Source organism: Chiloscyllium plagiosum, unplaced genomic scaffold (assembly GCF_037043375.1).
Source record: "Chiloscyllium plagiosum isolate Xiang-an unplaced genomic scaffold, Cpla_swu_hap1 HiC_scaffold_28, whole genome shotgun sequence".
Lineage (NCBI taxonomy): Eukaryota > Metazoa > Chordata > Chondrichthyes > Orectolobiformes > Hemiscylliidae > Chiloscyllium > Chiloscyllium plagiosum.
In genome coordinates, this window is record NW_028270166.1 from 28,323,514 (window position 1) to 28,343,542 (window position 20,029).

The 20,029-nt window shown below is 40.2% G+C and overlaps 1 protein-coding gene across 2 annotated transcripts in view; it reads right to left on the minus strand.

Moving 5' to 3' along the window:
• zap70 (zeta chain of T cell receptor associated protein kinase 70) overlaps positions 1 to 20,029 on the minus strand; it is a 102,626-nt gene that overhangs the window by 6,368 nt on the left and 76,229 nt on the right. For both annotated transcript variants that reach the window (XM_043721105.2, XM_043721106.2), the window contains 8 exons: positions 19,880 to 19,961; positions 16,716 to 16,747; positions 15,325 to 15,385; positions 6,779 to 6,956; positions 6,158 to 6,364; positions 3,926 to 4,118; positions 2,608 to 2,748; positions 360 to 472 (listed from right to left, as the gene is read on the minus strand). In XM_043721105.2, coding sequence (XP_043577040.1) covers positions 360 to 472; positions 2,608 to 2,748; positions 3,926 to 4,118; positions 6,158 to 6,364; positions 6,779 to 6,956; positions 15,325 to 15,385; positions 16,716 to 16,747; positions 19,880 to 19,961 — 1,007 coding nt within the window. The remainder of the gene's footprint in view (positions 1 to 359; positions 473 to 2,607; positions 2,749 to 3,925; positions 4,119 to 6,157; positions 6,365 to 6,778; positions 6,957 to 15,324; positions 15,386 to 16,715; positions 16,748 to 19,879; positions 19,962 to 20,029) is intronic.

A 20,029-nucleotide genomic window follows, 5' to 3' on the forward strand; every position in this document is an offset into this window, starting at 1 on the left:
TATCTGGACTGCTGCAGTTTGTAAGAAAGATAGAGAAGGAGCTGCCTTGCTTGGGACATCAGGCCATTCAGCAAGTCGTGCCTGCATAAGGACCTGCATCAGATCAGAAACAGAATGGCCAGCCGAGAAAGTTGATAATATAACATGTTTACATAAAGTCAGTGATCTCCACATTACATTAATGAAAAATAGAAAACAAACATATATGCACCAGAACTCCTTCCTCATAAAATATAACTAGTGTAACTCTATCCTATCCAAATGGTCCTTGATGATTAATGACTGAATACCTGTTCTGAGAGATTCATACAACTATCATTCACTTATTAATCTGAAGATGAAAATCGATTCAAACTTACTTGTAAATCCAACACTTCTGCATCAATTCATGCATTTCATCTGGGCACTCAGGAGGACGGTCCAATCGGCCTCCTTGCTCAATAAAACTAACAACTTCTGGGCCTTTCATTTTCTGCAAAAAAAGATTCAGATTTACTGCCTGCAGAAAATGACTTAAAAATTGAAAATCTGATTAATTTATAACCAGGACTTTTACAGTATATTCTAAATATTTTTCAGCAATGGGTTCCCACCTAACAGCAATCTAGGTTTGTTTACTATATCGCATCAGTGTATGATATTGATCTTTTGCTATAAATTCTGTGTCTTATGATCCTACTCCACTATCTACCTGATGAAGGAGCAGTGCTCCAAAAGCATTGGACAATAGCCTGGTGTTGTGTGATTTTTAACCTTGTCCAACCCAGTCCAACACCAGCATCTCCACATCATGGTGAGGAATTAGAAAGTGTTAGATGTGTCAAGGTACTTGGGTGCCCTTGTCAATAAGACACTGAAGCCTAAAATAAAGATGCAGCTAGCTGTTAGGTATGTTAGAATATTATGGAATGTTAGCTTTGATTGCAAGGAGGATTTCTGTTCAGAAGTAGTGAAGTCTTTCCTAAATTGAATAGGAGCTTGGTTAGACTACACAAAATGTAGACCTTGTGCAGTTTTGGTTTCTTTAGTTCAGGAAAGACATTATTGCCAAAGAGAAAGTGCAACAAAAGTTCATCAGACTTGGGTTGGCAGGACAGGCTGATGAAGAGAGCTTGTGTTCTCTAGAGCATCAAAGAGGTGGCCTCATTGAAATCTACAAAATTCTTAAAGGAACAATTAGAGCAGATGCAGGGAGTGTGTTTTCCCTGTTTGGGAACTTAGAGCTGGGGACATAATTTAAAAATAAGAGGATTCCATTTAGGATGGAGATGAGGAGAAATGTTTTTACTCAGAGAGTGATAAACCTTTGGATTCTGTACCCCAGAAAGTTGTAGGAGCTCAGACTTTGAATATTTTAAAAGTAGAGGTTGATAAAATTTTATCAATGTCTTGAAAATGTATAGCGATAGTGTGGGTAAAAGATATTGAAGTGTTGGGCCAGCCATGATTGTACTAAATGACAGAGGAGGTGCAACAGTCTTGAATGGCTCACTCGTATTCCTATTCAACTTTTCGCTCTTCGTGAAAATAAAATGGAGGAGGAAGATTGTTACAAGATCACTTGATGCATAGAAATGGTATTTTCCAGTCCTGAAGGATTTTGAATGGGAAGGAAGATACAATGCTTAGGAATGCACTGTGCTTGGGCGGCATGGTGGCACAGTGGTTAGCACTGCTGCCTCACAGTGCCAGAGACCTGGGTTCAATTCCCGCCTCTGGCGACTCTCTGTGTGGAGTTTGCACATTCTCCCCGTGTCTGCGTGGGTTTTCTCCGGGTGCTCCGGTTTCCTCCCACAGTCCAAAAATGTGCAGGTTAGGTGAATTGGCCATGCTAAATTGCCCGTACTGTTAGATGAAGGGGTAAATATAGGGGGGAATGGGTCTGGGTGGGTTACGCGTCGGTGGGTTGCTGTGGACTTGTTGGGCCGAAGGGCCTGTTTCCACACTGTAAGTAATCTAAATGCATCAACTTGCCTGGAGATTGTCTTAAGGAGTTGGGGAAATTTTTCAGTAGTTTTATTTTCTAACATTGGCCTCCATTTCATTTTGCTCTGCCTCCATATGGCTGCTTAAGATGATGTGAGCGATTGAACCCTGTATCTAACGGATTGCACGAGCATTGACTAGTTCGATGATGTTTTCTCAGCTTTATTGTTCTTTGGCTTAAATTAAAAATCTGATAGTTGCTATAAATAAGGTTATCACCAGACAGACAAATAATACTCATAAATTAATGGAACTGAAAGATATAAGGTCAGGGTGAGTGTGGTTGTGGCATGGTGGCAACGGAAAGAAAGCTAAACGAATATTTGCTTTAAAAACAGTAACAAGATAAATTTAACAAAAATTAGTACATAAATAGTTACAGTCACCTGAAAGAGCTTGAAATGATCTGATAATGTGCACAATGACCGATGCTTTGAGATCTGAATAGATTTTCTTCATCCCAGAATTACATTTAGATAATTACTTTCTAGTCAGTCATTTAGATAAATATAACTGTTTGTGCAAATTGAAAGTTGTTCCATTGGAAAAGAATTCAACTGCATTGAGCATGATCTGAGGTGAAACAAATTTCACTCACAAGACCACACAAACAGGATTTACCTTATATGGTTTTTGTCCATAAGTCAATGCTTCCCACATAGTAATACCAAAGCTCCAGACATCAGCCTTGCTTGAAAATTTTCGGAAATTTATACACTCTGGTGCATACCACTTGACTGGCCATTTCCCAGCAGTTCGAGCCTAGGACGAATCAGAAGTAAAAAGTCTAATTCGAAAGTTATTTCCCAAGTGATTCCTTTGTGAGACAGTGTGATTTCAGTATTTTGGGAGTTACTGAATTATGTGTGACAGAATAGTGCCAGTTTTAATCAAGGTAACATGATACAGAACAAATAGGTGAAATTGGATGTGATATTTATTGACTCGCCCATCTGAACTTTCTTTTGCCCACTTTGCTGCTCAGTAAAGAATATTGAGATGATACGTAATTTCCCAATATATTTCCCTTTCATCCACATGCAAAATATCAGAGATTCTGAAAATTTGTAACAAATGCAAAACAATTCAGATACACTCAGTATGTCCAGCAGTGTCTTTGAAGAACATAATTGAGTTAATATGACAAAAATCTGATGAATGGACATCAATCTGAAAAAAAAGGGCTGCATTTTACCCAAATAGTTGACTTTTTTTGCAGGTCAAGACTGGAATCAGGAAGGACCCTTCAGACAACCTGCAGCCTCAGAGTTAGAGGGTGGTTAAGTGGGATCTGGGGCCCTGTAAAGGGTAAACATCTATTCTTCCTCTGCAAGCGAACTTATTCCATATTAAAAGCATTATATGCATGCAAGTTGCTTGTCATATTAGAAGGTGCAAATTGGCCAGGCTCTCATTTCCTTTACAATCCAGTGATCCCAGTTTGTGTGGATCTATGCTTATGGCACATGAGGACAATTGTTGTATACGATCATGTTTGAATAATAAGTACCATATTAACAAATGAACAAATCATCAGGTTAACATTTAAACAACCACTGTCCAAGGATCTATCCAATCTAAACAACTGAAAAGTTCCAAGACAGGAGCCAAGAGTATTGTTAGAAAAGCTTTTTCATGGTCTTAATGTCTTTACCTTCAGCAGACTGGACATTGAAGAAGAAACCTCTGTGACATTTGGGCAAACGGATCAGTTTATCCTCAGACAACAGGATACAATAGCCACAGAATTAGCCATTTTATTTTGTAAATATTCATACCTTTGGATTCATAATATTTTCTGAATACACACTGACAAGAATGAAGGGACCTCTGCATTGCACCTAGTGAAGTTTCCAGAACTACATTCCACAAAATAATGTCTAGTTATTCAGCCCCAGACACTCAGTGATTACTTTGACTGGATTACCATGAGGTTTACCTTGTAGTAGCTGTCATCAGCACCTATTGCTTTGGACAATCCAAAATCACTAATCTTGGCATAATGTTGATTGACCAGCAGGACATTTCTGGCAGCAAGATCCCTGTGCACAAAATGATTTTCCTCCAGATACTTCATTCCCATTGACACTTGATGGAGTAATTCGACAACATTGTCTATGTTGACCTTTTCTCTAATGAAAAAATAGATTAGGAAAGGCTTCTTTTTAAATAATCTGCTAGAAGTATTTTCTGCCATTGGCAAGTATTTGAAAGTTACCTTTGACGAAACAATATTTAATTCTCAATTGTATTTTTCCAGTTGTAAGATATTGAGAATGGACAATATACAAAATCAAATATTCACTGTAAAACCATGAAAAGACATAGACAGTTTGACTTTGGTCTAGAACATTTGCAGGACTCACCACAACAGAACTCACCCCAGTAATTATTTTAACTTTTCTGGGTTTCTAAGCTACAGACAATGTTAGTATGTGTGTCATCATTATGTAGCAAATGATAGGCCAGGCTAACATTAAAAATTTATATTTTAAAGTGCAACGTTATTACAGGAACACAGTAAAAACAATATGGAGATGTTGTAATAATTGAAAGTCAATAAAGCAGGAATACCAATAAGATCTTGGCAGCCCAAAAAAGATTTGATCTAGCTTGAAACTTAAGGGTAGACAAACATGTTGACAGTGTCACAAAGATTAGACGTATTAAACTGATTAAACAAAAGGGCAAACCAGCTATTCAGATCATTTGTGGTTTAATTTTCAGTAAACCACTGAAACTGACTCATTTGTAAGTTTTACAACATAATTCGAAAGTTGATTTACTAATCAGTGACAAACATACTTCGAAATTTGACGTTAGACACAAATGCTACTCAAAAAAGGGCCTTTCCAAAATATCTAGTCATTTGCTGATACTGGAGGATATTGGCCAATTAATTCTAATGTTTCAGACAAGATTGAGACTGATTATAAATGGCTGCTTTTATTATTTTTGTTTTGAAACCTGCAAAAGCTCCGAGTTTTCAAATGAGATGTATTTATAGCATTACATTCCTGAAACCAAAGTTCTTCCAATATATTGTTTTGGGGCTCACGATGGTCTCTTCTCTGCATCAGGAGGCTAAATCCAGATTGGATCAATAATTTACTTGGAATCTCTGCTATGCTCCTTCTGACTGATGTTTTTATCAGGCAGTGTAGCTAATCTAAACAAACACATGGCAGTATCATGGGGCTCTTGTGGCACAGTAGTAGTATCTCTACTTGAGCCAGAAGGCACAGGTTCAAGTCCATCTATTCCAAAGGTTTATCATAACACATCTGAACAGGTTGACTAAATAAAATCTACAGAGGTATGGAGTACAGCATACAATTCCAGTTGCCCCAATATTGGAAGGATGTTATTATTGGAAGAATATCCCTGAACTGGAAAAAGTGTAAAAAAAGATTTACAAGGATGCTACCAAAACTAGAAGGTTTGAGTTATAGGAAGAGGTTGGATAGGCTGGGACTTTATTCCCTGGAGCACAGGAGGCTGAGGGGTGACCTGATAGATGTTTAGAAAATCATGAGGGGTAGAGATAAGGTGAATAACCAAGTTATTTTCCCCAGCATAGGGGAGACCAAAGCTAGAGGTTTAAGCTGAGAGGGGAAAGAATTAAAAGGGACCTGAGAGGCAACTTTTGTCACACAGAGGGTTGTGCATATTTGGAGCGAGCTGCCAGACGAAGTGGTAAAGGCGGGTACAATTACAATATTTCAAAGACATTTGAACAGATACATGAATAGGAAAAGTTTAGCAGGATATGGGCCAAATGCAGACAAGTGAGACAAGTTCAGTTTTGGAAACCTGGTTGGCATATACGAGTTGATCCGAATGGTCTGTTTCCATGCTCTATACTCTATGACTCAATGATTCTCCGTATCCGTAATCAAGTGTCCACAGTATCAACTCAAAGTGACAAATATGCACCTCAACAATAAATTTGCCTGGTGATAAAACACTAACTGGGTCCTGTATGGACAAGCAATGGCAGCTTATTCGTGTCTGTTAAACTCCAATTGCATTCTTATGGTTTATCATGGAGGAGGCTTTTAACTTTTGCCAGACTTTGACTGAGCTCTCTATTCTTAAGAGTGCAGGATGTATCTCAATGAGGAATCTGTGTACTTAAAGCCAAAAATTTACTGTTAGCTCAAATGCTCACTTTTTGGAAGACAAAAATTTGTTGAGGGGACCTCCCGAAGCCATCTCCATCACCAACATCAGATTTTCTGCTTGACACACTCCAATCATTCGCACAATGTAAGGATTGTCCAGTTTCTGCATAAATTCTGCCTCTTTCATTAATTCTTCCTTTAAAGATTTCTCATTATCATTTTTCAGTACTTTAATAGCGACATCGATCTGTTTCCTGAATAAAAAAATAAAAACAGTAAATAGGAATTGAACAAGCTCAAGAAAAATGCACATGTACAAGATTGGAAATCTTTTATTGTCTTAGTCACTTCTGGTTTCTTTCTTTTAACCAGATTGACAACAACAATTTGTCTTTCTAATAAGTTTTATTGTTTTGTTTTTCCTTAGTACCACTTTCTCTAATGTTTTTTTTTCTCCTAATTTACTTTGTATCTACCTTGATCTGCTGTTATGCTGTTTACTAGACAGTCTGTCACCTCTTTGATCATTTAGTTTTCTGCCGATTGTTACATCTACCTTGACGGCCATGACAGATGCTGTGAATGGCGAAATTGTTAAGGTTATTAACTGAATCCTCAAGCTACTTTTCAAGGCTTATATATGTAAATTATATAGTTAAATTACTTACTTTCTCATCCTATACACTCCTTTCTTCACACAGCCAAAGTTGCCAGATCCTAGCTCCACTTCATCTATTAGTAGGCATTCTCTCTTCAGGTACAATGTCTTATCTTTTAACTCTTCAGGGTCACTGTAGGGGCTTACAAATGACTCTGCATCCATAGGAAGAACTCGTCGTCCTGTATCTGGAAAGTTTTTGGATTGATTAAACACTCGAACGGTAATGTGGTTGTACAAAACATGAATATTGCTGGAAAGAAAGGCATGTTCCCTAAAATTTTCAGGTTGTATTCATCAGAGCAAATGCAAGAATGCAAAGTTTCAAATGATCAAAATAATTTATATTCAGGAGATAAGGGTGTTGCCTGTTGACAGGTCGACTCTAGCAAAGTGACTGCAATGGAGAGCTATACCTCCTCAAGATCCCTGATAATGCAAAAAATGAAAGGGTTGCACATGTTTCTTTTTCCAGCCTCAGAAATAGGACATGTATAGCTCGTAATTTTCCAAAATTCCATTGGTTTTGGGGGCAAGTTCCACAGAATTGCAAAACCACAAATGTTGTATTTTTCTTCAAGGAGGTAACAATATGTCAGTTAGTCTACCCTCTGTCTTTAGGACAAATACGAGAATCTTTATTAAGGAAGTAGCAGCAGTACATTTAGAAAATCATAGTATGATCAGGATAAGGGCAATATGGTTTTGTGATCAGGAAATAATAGTTGATAAACTCATTAGCGTCCTTTGAGGATGCAACAAACACAGTTGATAAAGTAGTACAAGTAGGTGTGATGTATTTAGATTTCTAAAAGGAATTTGATGTGGTGCCGCATAAAAGTTTATTGCAGAAAATAACAATTCATGGTTTTTAGGTGATATATTAACATGGTTAGCGGATTGAGTAACTAACAGGAAACAGAAAGTCACAATAAACGGATAATTTTCAGATTAACAAAACCATAACAAGGAGAGTGCCACAGCAATCAGGGCTGGGCCTTAACTATTTATGATGCGTTTAATGACTTGGATGATTTATTGCAGCCAAATTTGCTGATGATACAAAGATTGGTTGGAAAGCAAGTTTTAAGGAGCATACAAAAAATCTGCAGAGGGATATGGGCAGGTTAAGTGTGTGAACAAAATTGTGACAGATCAAATATAATATGGGAAAATGTGAGTTTGTCCAATTTAGCAGTAAGAAGAGAAAAGCAGAATATTATTTAAATGGAGAGAAACTATAGAAAATTCATGAGACTGATTCCTGGAATGGGTCCTATGAAAAAAGGGTAAGTAGGTTTGGTTGATACTCATTAGTGTTTAGAAGAATGAGAAATTATCTTATGATGGACTTAGAAAAGGTAGATTCTAGAAAGATGTTAAGTGTTACGGGAATAAAATTAAGCTCAGTGAACGCCAGTAGACCATAACACCATAAGACAGGTGCAGAATTAGACCATTCTGTCTGCTCCACCATTTAATCATGGCTAATATATTTCTCAAACCCATTTCTGCCTTCTACCCATTACCCTTGATTCCCTTACAAATCAAGGACTACCTATGTCTGTCTTAATACACAATGAATTGGCCACCACTCCTACAATGAGTTCTACAGATTCACAACCCACTGGCTGAAGAAATTCCTCTTCATTTCAGTTCAAAAAGGTCATCCCTGCTCTAAGGCTGCACTCTCGGGTCCTAGTCTCCCCATTACTGGAAACAGTTTCTCCATGTCCACTCTATCCAAGCCTCTCAGTATTCTGTAAGTTGCCATCAGATCTCCCTTCACCCTTTTAAACTCCATTGAGTACAGACTCAGAGTCCTCAACTGCTCCTCATATGACAAGCCCTTCATCCCCAGATTCATTCTTGTAAACTTCCTGCAGACCCCCTCCAATGCCAGCACATCCTTCCTTAGATACGCGGTGCAAAACTGCTCATAATATTCCAAATGCAGTCTGACCAGATCCTTACAAAGCCTCAGCAGTACATCGCTGCTCTTTTATTCTAGCCCTCTTGAAGTGAATGTTAATATTGCTTTACCTTCCTAACTGTCAACTGAATCTGCATGTTAGCCTTAAGAGAATTCTGAACGAGGACTCCCAAGTCCTTTTGTGCCTCAGATTTCTGAAACTGTTCCATGTTTAGAAAATAGTCTACACCTCGATTCCTCCTACCAAAATGCAAACTCCACACAGATAGTGGCCCAGGGGTGGAATTGAACTCTCGTCGTTGGCGATGTGAGACAGCAGTGCTAATCACTGAGCCAGCTCTAACCAACTAATTGTTAACCATACTGGGTATCTAAACAACTAAAGATGAAATAATGCGGCAAAATACTGATATGCTTCAGTATTCTTTTTAAAAACATCTTTTATTTTGCCAATTATCTCCCTTTCTTTCTTCTTCTGACTGAACTGGTTCCATCCTCCCCAAGGGATTGCTCACATTTTCCCACATTATATTCCACCTGCCATTTCTTTGCCCATTCTCCTAGCTTGTCCAAATCCTTCTGCAGTCTCCCCCATTCCTCAACACTATCGGTCCCTCGACCTTTGTGTCATCTGGCAACTTAGTAACACTGCCCTTTGCCCAGATCATTAATGTATAATGTGAATAGTTGTGGTTCCAACACTGACCCCTGCAGAACTCCACTACTCACTGGCTGCCATCCTGAAAAAGAGCCTGTTATCCCTACTCTCTGCTTCTGCCAGTCAGAAAATCCTCTATCCCTGCCAGTACCTTGCCCTAACACCATGGGCTCTCATCTTATTTAGCAGACTTCTGTGCAGTACCTCGTCAAAGGCCTTCTGGAAATCAAATAGATCATGTCCACTGGCTCTCCTTTGTCTAACATGCTCATTACCTCTTCAAAGAATTTGAACAGTTTTGTCAGGCATGACCTCCCTTGGTGAAGCCATGCTGACTCAGCCAATTTTACCACACACTTACAAGTATTCTGCAATCTTTTCTTCGATTCCATACTGTCGGGAATCTAATCATTACTACTTCTCCAGCTTCATTTTCCAGTGGTCCAATGTCCACTCTTGACCTTCACTTACTTTCTAAATATTTTTACAAAACCTGTTGCAATCTTTAAAATTACTAACTAGCTTACTAACATTAGTTAAGTAGGATGCTGATACATTTCAACTCAAAGAAATAGTGGTAATTTGGATGAGAAGTCTTGTGGAAACCATAAGCAATCCCTTGGGGAGGATGGAACCAGTTCAGCCAGAAGAAGAAAGAAAGGGAGATAATTGGCAAAATAAAAGATGTTTTTAAAAAGAATGATGAAGCATATCAGTACTTTGCCGCATTATTTCACCACTGTCTGTGTGGAGTTTGCACATTCTCCCTGTGTCTGCGTGGGTTTCCTCCAGGTGCTCTGGTTTCCTCCCATAGTCAAAGATGTGCAGGTTAGGTTAATTGGCCATGCTAAATTACCCTGTAGTATCCAGGGATGTGTAGGCTTGGTGGATTATTCAAGGAAAATGCAGGGTTACTGGGATAGGGCAGGGAGTAGGATGCTCTCTGGAACATCAGTGTGGACTCAATGGGCTGAACGGTCTGCTTCCACACTGTAGAGATTCCATGATGATTCTAAGTAATCCTGTATAAATGTGCATAGACATCTAAACCATTTTCTTCAAAACACTGAAAACTCTTTTTCTGTGACTTTGTCTAATACCGAGGCTGTAAAGCCAGTGCAGAATGTTATAGGTGCCTGAACAAAATGGGCTGTCACATGGAATGTGTCTGAATTGCGTCAGACATTTAGCAAGGCTTATTGCAACGTTGAGAACAACACCTTACATGTTTTGATAATGATGTAGGCGTTAAGGTGTGATTGTCACTTGGCAGTGGCGGGTTGCCAGTTAATGCGGATTATTTGTTGCTAATTATAAGTTTGCAGATGACACCAAAATTGGAGGTGTAGTGGACAGCGGAGAAGATTACCTCAGATTACAACAGGATCTTGATCAGATGGGCCAATGGGCTGAGGAGTGGCAGATGGAGTTTAATTTAATGCAAGGTGCTGCACTTTGGAAAAGCAAAACTTAGCAGGACTTATATACTGAATGGTAAGGTCCCAGGGAGTGTTGCTGAACAAAGAGATCTTAAGTGCAGGTTCATAGCTCCTTGAAAGTGGAGTCGCAGGTAGATAGGATAGTGAAGAAGGCATTTGGTATGCTTTCCTTTATTGATCAGAGCATTGAGTATAGGAGTTGGGAGGAGTTGGGAGGTCATGTTGTAGCTGTACAGGACAATGGTTAGGCCACTGTTGGAATATTGCATGCAATTCTGGTCTCCTTCCTATTGGAATGATGTTGTGAAACTTGAAAGGGTTCAGAAAAGATTTACAAGGATGTTCCAGGGTTGGAGGATTTGAGCTAAAGGGAGATGCTGAATCGGCTAGAGCTGTTTTCCCTGGAGCATCGCAGACTGAGGGATGACCACATGGGGGTTTATAAAATCATGAGGGGCATGGATAGGATAAATAGACAAGGTCTTTTCTATGGGGTGGGGAAGTCCAGAACTAGAGGGCATAGGTTTAGGGTGAGAGGGGCAAGATATAAAAGGGACCTAAGGGGCAAGAGGGTGGTACGTGTATGGAATGAGCTGCCAGAGGAAGTGGTGGAGGCTGGTACAATTGCAACATTTAAAAGGCATCTGAATGGGTATATAAATAGGAATGGTTTGGAGGGATATGGGCCAAGTGCTGGCAATGAGATTAGGTTGGGATATCTGGTTGGCATGGACGAGTTGGATTGAAGGGTCTGTTTCTGTGCTGTATGTCGCTATGACTCAATGAACTGCAGATTTCATGTCATTAATATGCAGCTTTCTAGTTTATCATTCACCATGAGCAATCTAGATGACAGGAGTTCTTGATAAGGAAATCAGAATGGGTACCTGGTGACTATAATTAGCTGCTGGATGTGATGAGCTTCTATGTTGGTCACCATGCAACAGCATCTCAGGACATGCTCAAATGGCACTAGCTACCCACAGCCCACTTCCACAGACACTGGCAGCCAACAAGTGCCAACTTCAAGAACCCATATAGCACATCTCTGATCCACTTACATTTTGCTTCTGTACTTCAATGCTGCACCTCAGGGTGCAAAGGAAACTATCATTATAATGCTGCAGCAAGGATACTGCATACTCAGGGGTATACACCCAGCTCATGGAGCAGATCACATTGTATCCCCGAGTTTTTCTCTCGCTTTCATAGCGCACACCCACTCTGAGCCTGCCTGGGTACTTCTAGCATCCCTGCCTTACCTTGCCTTTTTGTATCTTACTCCTCAGCCAGAGATACCAGGTTCACAGTACTGCTGTACTACTATGCCACATAGTACAGATACAAACCCAGAAGCATGACATGGTTATCAGCAATCGTCAGTCAAATCAGAGTCATAGACTTATACAGCATGGAAACAGACCCTTTGGTCCACTTGTCCGTTCTGACCAGATATTCTAAATTGACCAAGTTTCATTTACCAGCATTTGGCCCATATCCCTCTAATCATTTCCTATTCAGGCACCCATGCTGATGCCTTTTAACATTGCAATTGTACGCGCCTCCACCTCTTCCTCTGGCTCATTCTATACTCCACCACCCTCTGTGAGAAAAGGTTGCTTCTCGTGCCCTTTTAAATCTTTCTCCTCTCACCATAAGCCTATGCCCTCTAGATTTGTTCTTCCTTACACTGGGAAAAAGATCTTGGCTATTTACTCTATCCATCCTGCTCATGGTTTTATAAACCTCGATAGGTCACCCCTCAGCCTCCGATGCTCCAAAGAAAAGATCTCAGCCTGCTCATCCTCTCACTATTGCTCAAATCCTCCAATCCCAGCAGCATCCTTGTGAATCTTTTCTGAACTCTTTCAAGTTTAACAACATCTTTCCGATAGCAAGGAGACCAGAACTGAATGCAATATTCTGAAAGTGACCTCACCAATGTCCTGTAGAGCTGTAACATGACGGCCCATCTCCTGAACAGAATGCACTGATCAATGAAGGCAAGCAAATGCACTGAGCCCTCAATCGGAGGTCCTGGGACATTAAGCTGGGCAGCCTCTGACATGAGTCCAGGGGCTTGGACAGGTCAGTTAGCCACTTGAGGTGTCAGGATCCTCTCCTCATAAAGGATGAGCAGCCAAATGTCAGGTAGCCCACCACCGTGGTCAGTTAAATAAGTGGGCAACAAGTTGGCAAATGGAGCACAATGTTAAAAAATGTGAAATTGTTCATTTTGGAACAGAGAACAAAATATAGTATTATTTAAACAGAGAAAAACTTCAGAAAGCTGAAGCACAAAGAGACTTGGGGGTACTTGTGCACAAAACACAGAAAGTGAGCACACAGGAAGGCTAATTGAATGCTGGCCCTGATTTCAAAGGGTTTGGAGTATAAAAGTGAAGTCTTACTGCATCTGTGCTGGTGAGACCACATCTACAGTGCTGAGAGCAGTTTTCGTAGAATCCTGGCAGTATGGAATCAGACCATTCAGCCCATCAAGTCCACCAACCCTCCAAAGAGCATCTCACCTAGACCCACGCTGCTACTCTTTCCCTATAACATTGCATTTCACATGACTAACCCACCAATCCTGCACATCCCTGGTCACATTGGGCAATTTAGCATGGTCAATCCACCTAACCAGCACATCTTTGAACTGTGGAAGGAAGCCAGGCATCCAGAGGAAGCGCACACAGGCACAGGGAGAATGTGCAAACTCCACTCAGACAGTCACCTGAGGCTGTGAGGCAGTAGTGCTAGCCACCGAGCCAATGTGTCACCATAATAGTCCCCTTAATTTGGGAAAGGTATAATTTCTTAGGATGCCATTTAGAAAAGGTTCACAAGGATGATCTCTGGTATGTTCTAATGAGCAAATGCCACATGTTGACTGTATTCAATAGAATTTAGAAGAATGGATGCTGATCGCATTGAGATATACAGGATTCTTAAGGGACTTGACAGGGTAAATGCTGAGAGGGTGGTTCTCCTCATGGGAGAGTTTAGGACCAGAAGGCATTGTCTCAGAATTGAAGAGCACCAACTTAACACTGAGACAAGGAAGAATTTCTTGTCTCAGAGGGTTTTAAGTCTTTGCAACTCTTTGTCACAGATAGTTATCAGGGCAGAGTGTTTGGATATATTTAACGGTGAAATTGATAGATTGCTGGTCAGTAGAGGAATAAAGGAAATGGGGAAAAGACAGTAAAGTGGATAGGAGGAACCATGATCAGCCATGATCCTATTGAGAGGTGGAAGAGGGTCACGGGACCAAATAGCTTACTATTGTTGTATTTCTTATAGTCTTAAGGTCTGTATTGACTCTTTGGTCTATTGTGGCCTGTTTTCATTTCTGAAATGAGGTAGAGGCTGGTATTAAGATATTAGGAAGTGCGTAGTACAGCTGTTCCTGTGGTAGCAGGTGGAGAGGTATCCTCAGAAAGTGCAAAAGTAGTGCTGGGGCTATGAAGGGTTAGTGATGCTGGGGGCTGGGGTTGGTGAAAGTGAGCGAGGGATGATGTTGCAAATAGTAGTGAGAGTGATGTAGCATGAGCCTTGGTGGGAGGTTCTTGCAGTAGCAGAGACAGAATGAACGTGATGTATCAGAGAGGAGAGAATGGCATTTATACTAGAGGAGTGGAGAGGGTTATTGATCTCCTTACAATGCTGTGCATTCCTCCAGAGAGCTAAGATGGCACTGACCCTGGCAGCAACCTTAGCCCAGGCTGGCATGATCTCAAGTTGTGACCTCCTCCACTGGTCTGGGGGGAACAGGGTCTCCCACCTCTGTATCATCCCATCCACAAAGACCTTCAACTCCCTGGCTACAAAGTGAGGCACCATAGAGTCATAGAGATGTACAGCACAGAAACAGACCCTTCGGTCCAACTCATCCATGCTGACCAGATATCCTAACCTAATCTAATCCATTTTGCCAGCACTTGGCTTGTATCCCTCCAATCCCTTCCTATTCATATACCCATCCAGATGCCAATTCTCCTTTCTCTGCCATGTCTGGGACAAATTGCAGCAAATGTGCAGGACAGCTCCAAACTAGCAGTACTTTTCCAGGTGTACAACAACCTGGTAAAGATAAAGGTGGCAGCAGGGACGCTGGTCAATTCCGGCATATTCCAGCCATGTTCCAGCAACAGTAGGTGGTAGAATGGGGCTAGAATCAGATGTGAATGGTGCCATAGGGGTAGGATTGGTAGTTAATGAGGCCATTCTGAGAAAAGGTCACTGGACCTGAAACGTTAACTTTGATTTCTCTTCACAGATACTGCCAGACTGCTGAGCTTTTCCAGTAACCTCTGTTTTTGTTTGAGTTAATGAGGCTGGTTTGCTATAATTCTGGTGTCAGAACCCTCTAGGACTTGTGGAGATAAAACCCTCCTAAAGCTGCACTCTCTAATTATTACTTTACAAAATGTGACCACAAAGAACACCAGCAGTCAAAGATCTGCCATTTATCTTCATAACTCTATTATAACCAACTTAATACAGAGCTACTCTGAACTCACCTCCAATTGGTTCTGGCGTGTATCCATCTGGGTTACAAGCAAGGCTGATTGCACTTTGTCGCTGAAAATGAAGGACAGATATTATCAAGTTTAAGCAAAGTCATCAACATTACTTATGAAGGGCTAGATGACCTCCTGTGGCCTTATTCACAGTTAGTTTGTGGTCTCAAGTACAGCTGTGAGGCTATGGCTGTCTTATCCATTTTCATCCTATTCTTTACTTAGGAATGAAGTACTGTGATAGCTGGAAAATTGAACATGAGGCTGAAAATAAATAATACTCTAAATCTCTTAAATTTGTGATAATTTAGATGGTGTATGTTCATTCAAGGCAAATAACTCTTAATTAATGCCAAGCAATGTTACTCCAAATGAGGATTCATTTTTACAAATCCAGACTTTATTCCCTTCAGATTTTGATTACTGTGGAAGGTTTACATTTTTTGTAAAATTCCCTTTTAATCCAGTATTTTGCCTTCGCCTTTAATTTTATTTTCTCTCCTGATTAGATTAGATTACTTACAGTGTGGAAACAGGCCCTTGGGCCCAACAAGTCCACACTGCCCCACCGAAGCGCAACCCACCCATATCCCTACATTTACCCCTTACCTAACACTACGGGCAATTTAGCATGACCAATTCACCTGACCTGCACATCTTTGGACTGTGGGAGGAAACCGGAGCACCCGGAGGAAACCCACGCAGACACGGGGAGAACGTGCAAACTCCACACAGTCAGTCGCCTGAGGCGGGTATTGAACCCGGATCTCAGGCGCTGTGAGGCAGCAGTGCTAACCACTGTGCCACCATGCCGCCCACGATTATATATAGCAATGAATGTTGTAACTGGCAATTCCTGGTCCAATCTCCACTCTGTGCTTAAAAACGATTTGAAATGATTAGTGAAGGACGTACTCAGGTGCTTGCCTTCCTTACACAGGTCCAACATCTCAGGGGACACTTGGCAAAAAACGCTTTCCAAATATTGCAAATTCCAATGTGGAATCCCGTTACAAAAAAAATTCTATTGGCAAGGGCAAAACGTAACCCATTCAGGACTGGAGCAGTAAGTCAAACTGAGAAAAATCTATTTACTTCAGTCATTACCAGAAACTAACAGGAATAAACATAAGGTCATCACCAATATAATGAAGGAAAAGTTGCTTGTCACAGATTTCTCCACCTGGAACAGTGGTTGAAACAAGATGCATAATAGTATTTATGAAAAGATGTTGATAATTATTGAAATTCTTTTTCAAAATTAGGAATTGCCATTAAATGAGGATTGTTTTCAAAAAGTCAACAATGCGACGATTTATTGGTTCTGTCAAGTTGTATGATCTCAAAGCACAAAGTTGAACATTTTACTATTATATTGAACTTGTACTTACATTAGGAGGAAGTGAAGGTGGTCTCACTGGTTCTGTAAGGTATAAATGAGTTAAAATGAATAAAGCTGACATCTTTTATGAGATTTTTCTGTTGTATGTTTCCTCAAACTTGCCTTTGCAAAGTTGTCATACTAGAAAATCCAATTGGAAAAAGTTCTTTTTTCTTCCTTTTCTCCCCCTCCCTTCCTCTCAAAAGCTGACAACTCCTCAATAGTCTTTAATTCTATTAAATCCTTCAAATCTTCAGTCGAGTGAGTGTTGTTCACAACTGATCCATACTCAGCAAAAGTTAATTAAATTCATAGGGTTATTGGCAAGTCATCAGGAACTCATACCATTTCTCTTCATTTTAAATCCTTTATGAACTAACATGGAAACATCATTACATATCATCCCCTGCATCTTTCCAACATAATGCAAAAGTTAATGTACTTCATATAGCTACTGTAAATGCGTACCATGGAATGACATTACCTGACTTCCAGGTAAAAGCTGCGGGTGTTTATATCTTAGAGAAGCAAGTTATTTCATAACCCGAGTAGTCTCTGTCCTACTTGAGAGGAGATAATTCAAAGAAAATATGTCTAGTTAAGGAAGTTCAGAACTGAGTTGATTCTCTGTCAGAACATTAACAATGTAACACATAAGACCAGGCATATCTACTTGTTTAAATGAACAGCCTGGCTGATTTATTAGAAATCCGATATTTCTCTGCACTAAGGGGAGCAATGTCCAACGTAAAATTTGTACTCCAAAAAAAGGCATGCAAAATCTGAGTCTGTGTGGTGGGCTTTTCAGTGACTTGGTTTTGCAACTTTTGTGCATTGTGATATGCTTTTACACGTCAGACCCACCGATGACAAAAAAGGAAAAGAATTTGATGACAAATGAGAGGAAGGTAATGGAATAATGCAACCTCTAGATTTCTAACAGTTTATCACAGATTCCTGAAATGTGGTTTCCTCTTCACAAACCCAGTGCTTTTTTCTGGGGGATTGGGGGATGATAAGGATTGACTTCAGGGCAGATTTCCTCATTGAAGGCAAAGGAAAGACATAAATCTGATGGCATGTCATGCATTTTCTCAGACCACATCAAAAGTAAGGTTGCTAGGTGTATGTAAGTAGCCTTGTTAATTGCTTCATTCTGTCTGGAGTGCTTCCAGAAATTAGGCAAAAGTGAAGTTGCCATAGTCCTACTGGTTGCTCTCTCAATAAAGAGAGGTGACTGGTGGTGGCTTAACATGAGGATCACCATATCTCAGATAAGGGAGATATTGAGAGGGCAGGCTCTTGATGATAATATGAGCCAGAGTGGGAACTGAACCAATATTCTAGCATCACTCTGCATCACAAACCAGCTATCCAGCCAACTGAACTAACCAACTTAGTCTCAAATGAATGTTCCGATGAAACTCTAGAGTTCTCACTGCCAGTGTTACCATTTGGTGTGGAAAATAGCTGAACAGTCAACAACGATGCAGCAAGGTTTAAATTGCTCAGCAGCCTGAAGAGATAGGCTTCCTCACTGTATTTTCTAATGCACAGAGCCAATATTTTCCAGCAATTACGTACAGAGGATCCACTGTCTTTCCACTTTGCAAATTCTGATGTGGAGGTGCTCCCTCTTGTGGAGGGAGATTTTGTTCGGGTGAGAATGTGGGCTGCTGGAAAAGATGTTTAGGGCAATTTGTGTCAACTCAACTGCGCCACATACAGTTATCCAACATTGGAAAATGTTTACTGGCCTTGCCAGATCAGAAAAGGTTACAGTTACACTTTCAAAGAATACACTGCATTGTACCATCTGACAACATTCTTCAGTATTGGTAAGAAAATCCAGCCTTCTAGGTCAGTGTGACAGCCACATGACATCCATGCTTCATGAACTCTTTACAATATTTGTTCATTTTACAAATTATATGGCCGATTTGTACTCTAACATTACTGTTGATCATTACTTTATTTTTCTAACAGAAGTAAAAGTGACGACTCCTATGACAGATGGTCAATCTATCTTGCCACAATACTATCCAGGCAACAAAGTCAGAAACTACCGCCAGCAGTGGTTCTTCTGTAATGGATAAACAATGGGAATATGGCATGTCATGCATTGCTATCCTCAGAATTCATCCACCACTTCTCACATAAACTACTGTTGTTATAAACAGTCAAAGAACAACCAGGACCTTATGATTTCAATATCCTAATTAAATGCAAAAAAGCCAGTAAAGATAAACAACTTTAATATTTTACAACTTGTGTACAATAATTAGCTTTAACGCAAGAGATGTTTGTACAGGTCTCCATTCCTCAAATATGAAAATCTTTCAAATAGTCAGTGGTTATATAATCTGCAAGGGCAACAGACCACTCTCCTCCATATGCATTAGGAGTATTATCCTCTCCTTCCATCACATATGCTTTCTTCCTCTCATCATTGAGATAGATCATCCTACCGTCAGGCCAATTTTGTATCCAACTAGCAAGGTCTCCCTGAATCTCAAGTGATCTAACTTTACTAACCAGTCTACCAAGTGGAACCTTGACAAAGGCTTCACTAAAGTCCATGTAGACACTGTCTACCACTCTGCCCTCATTTATCTTCTTGGTTACCTCCTCAAAAAACTCAACCAAGTTTGTAAGACATGATTTCCCACATACAAAGCGATTTCTAATCCGTCCTTGCCTTTCCAAATGCATGTAATTCCTATCTCTCAGAATCCCCTCCAACGTCTTACCCACCACTGACATCAGACTCACCCATCTATGTTCTCAGGCTACTCCTCACAGCCTTTCTTAAATAAAGTCACAACATTAGCCACCCTCCAGTCCTCTGCCACCTCACCCATGGCTCTAGATGATACAAATATCTCTCCTTGGGGGCACGCAATTTCTTCCTTAACTTACTATAATGTCTTGCGTTACTTGATCAGGTGATTTATCCACCTAAATGTTTTTTTCAAGACCCCCTGCATGTCAGTCCCAGTTCAGACAAATTAACTCAGCACAGAACAAGATCTTTCTTTTTCTCTGCGGCTGAGAACAAAATCAGTTATTGTATTTATTTTTAATACATCTGCACCCCTGGTATCTTGTTTATTTAATTAGTGAAGGTGAACTGAAGTTGCTTCATCAACATATGAATACCATGTTTTGACTTACCAGCAGGTTGACTTGGATTATTGCAAGCTTCACGTAATACGTGTATCACCCCATCAGACTTGAGCTTTAAATATTCCACCAGCTTTAAAACAAAAATACATAGCTTGGTGGCATTGAACAAGTATGTACAACTGAATCAACTTTTCAATT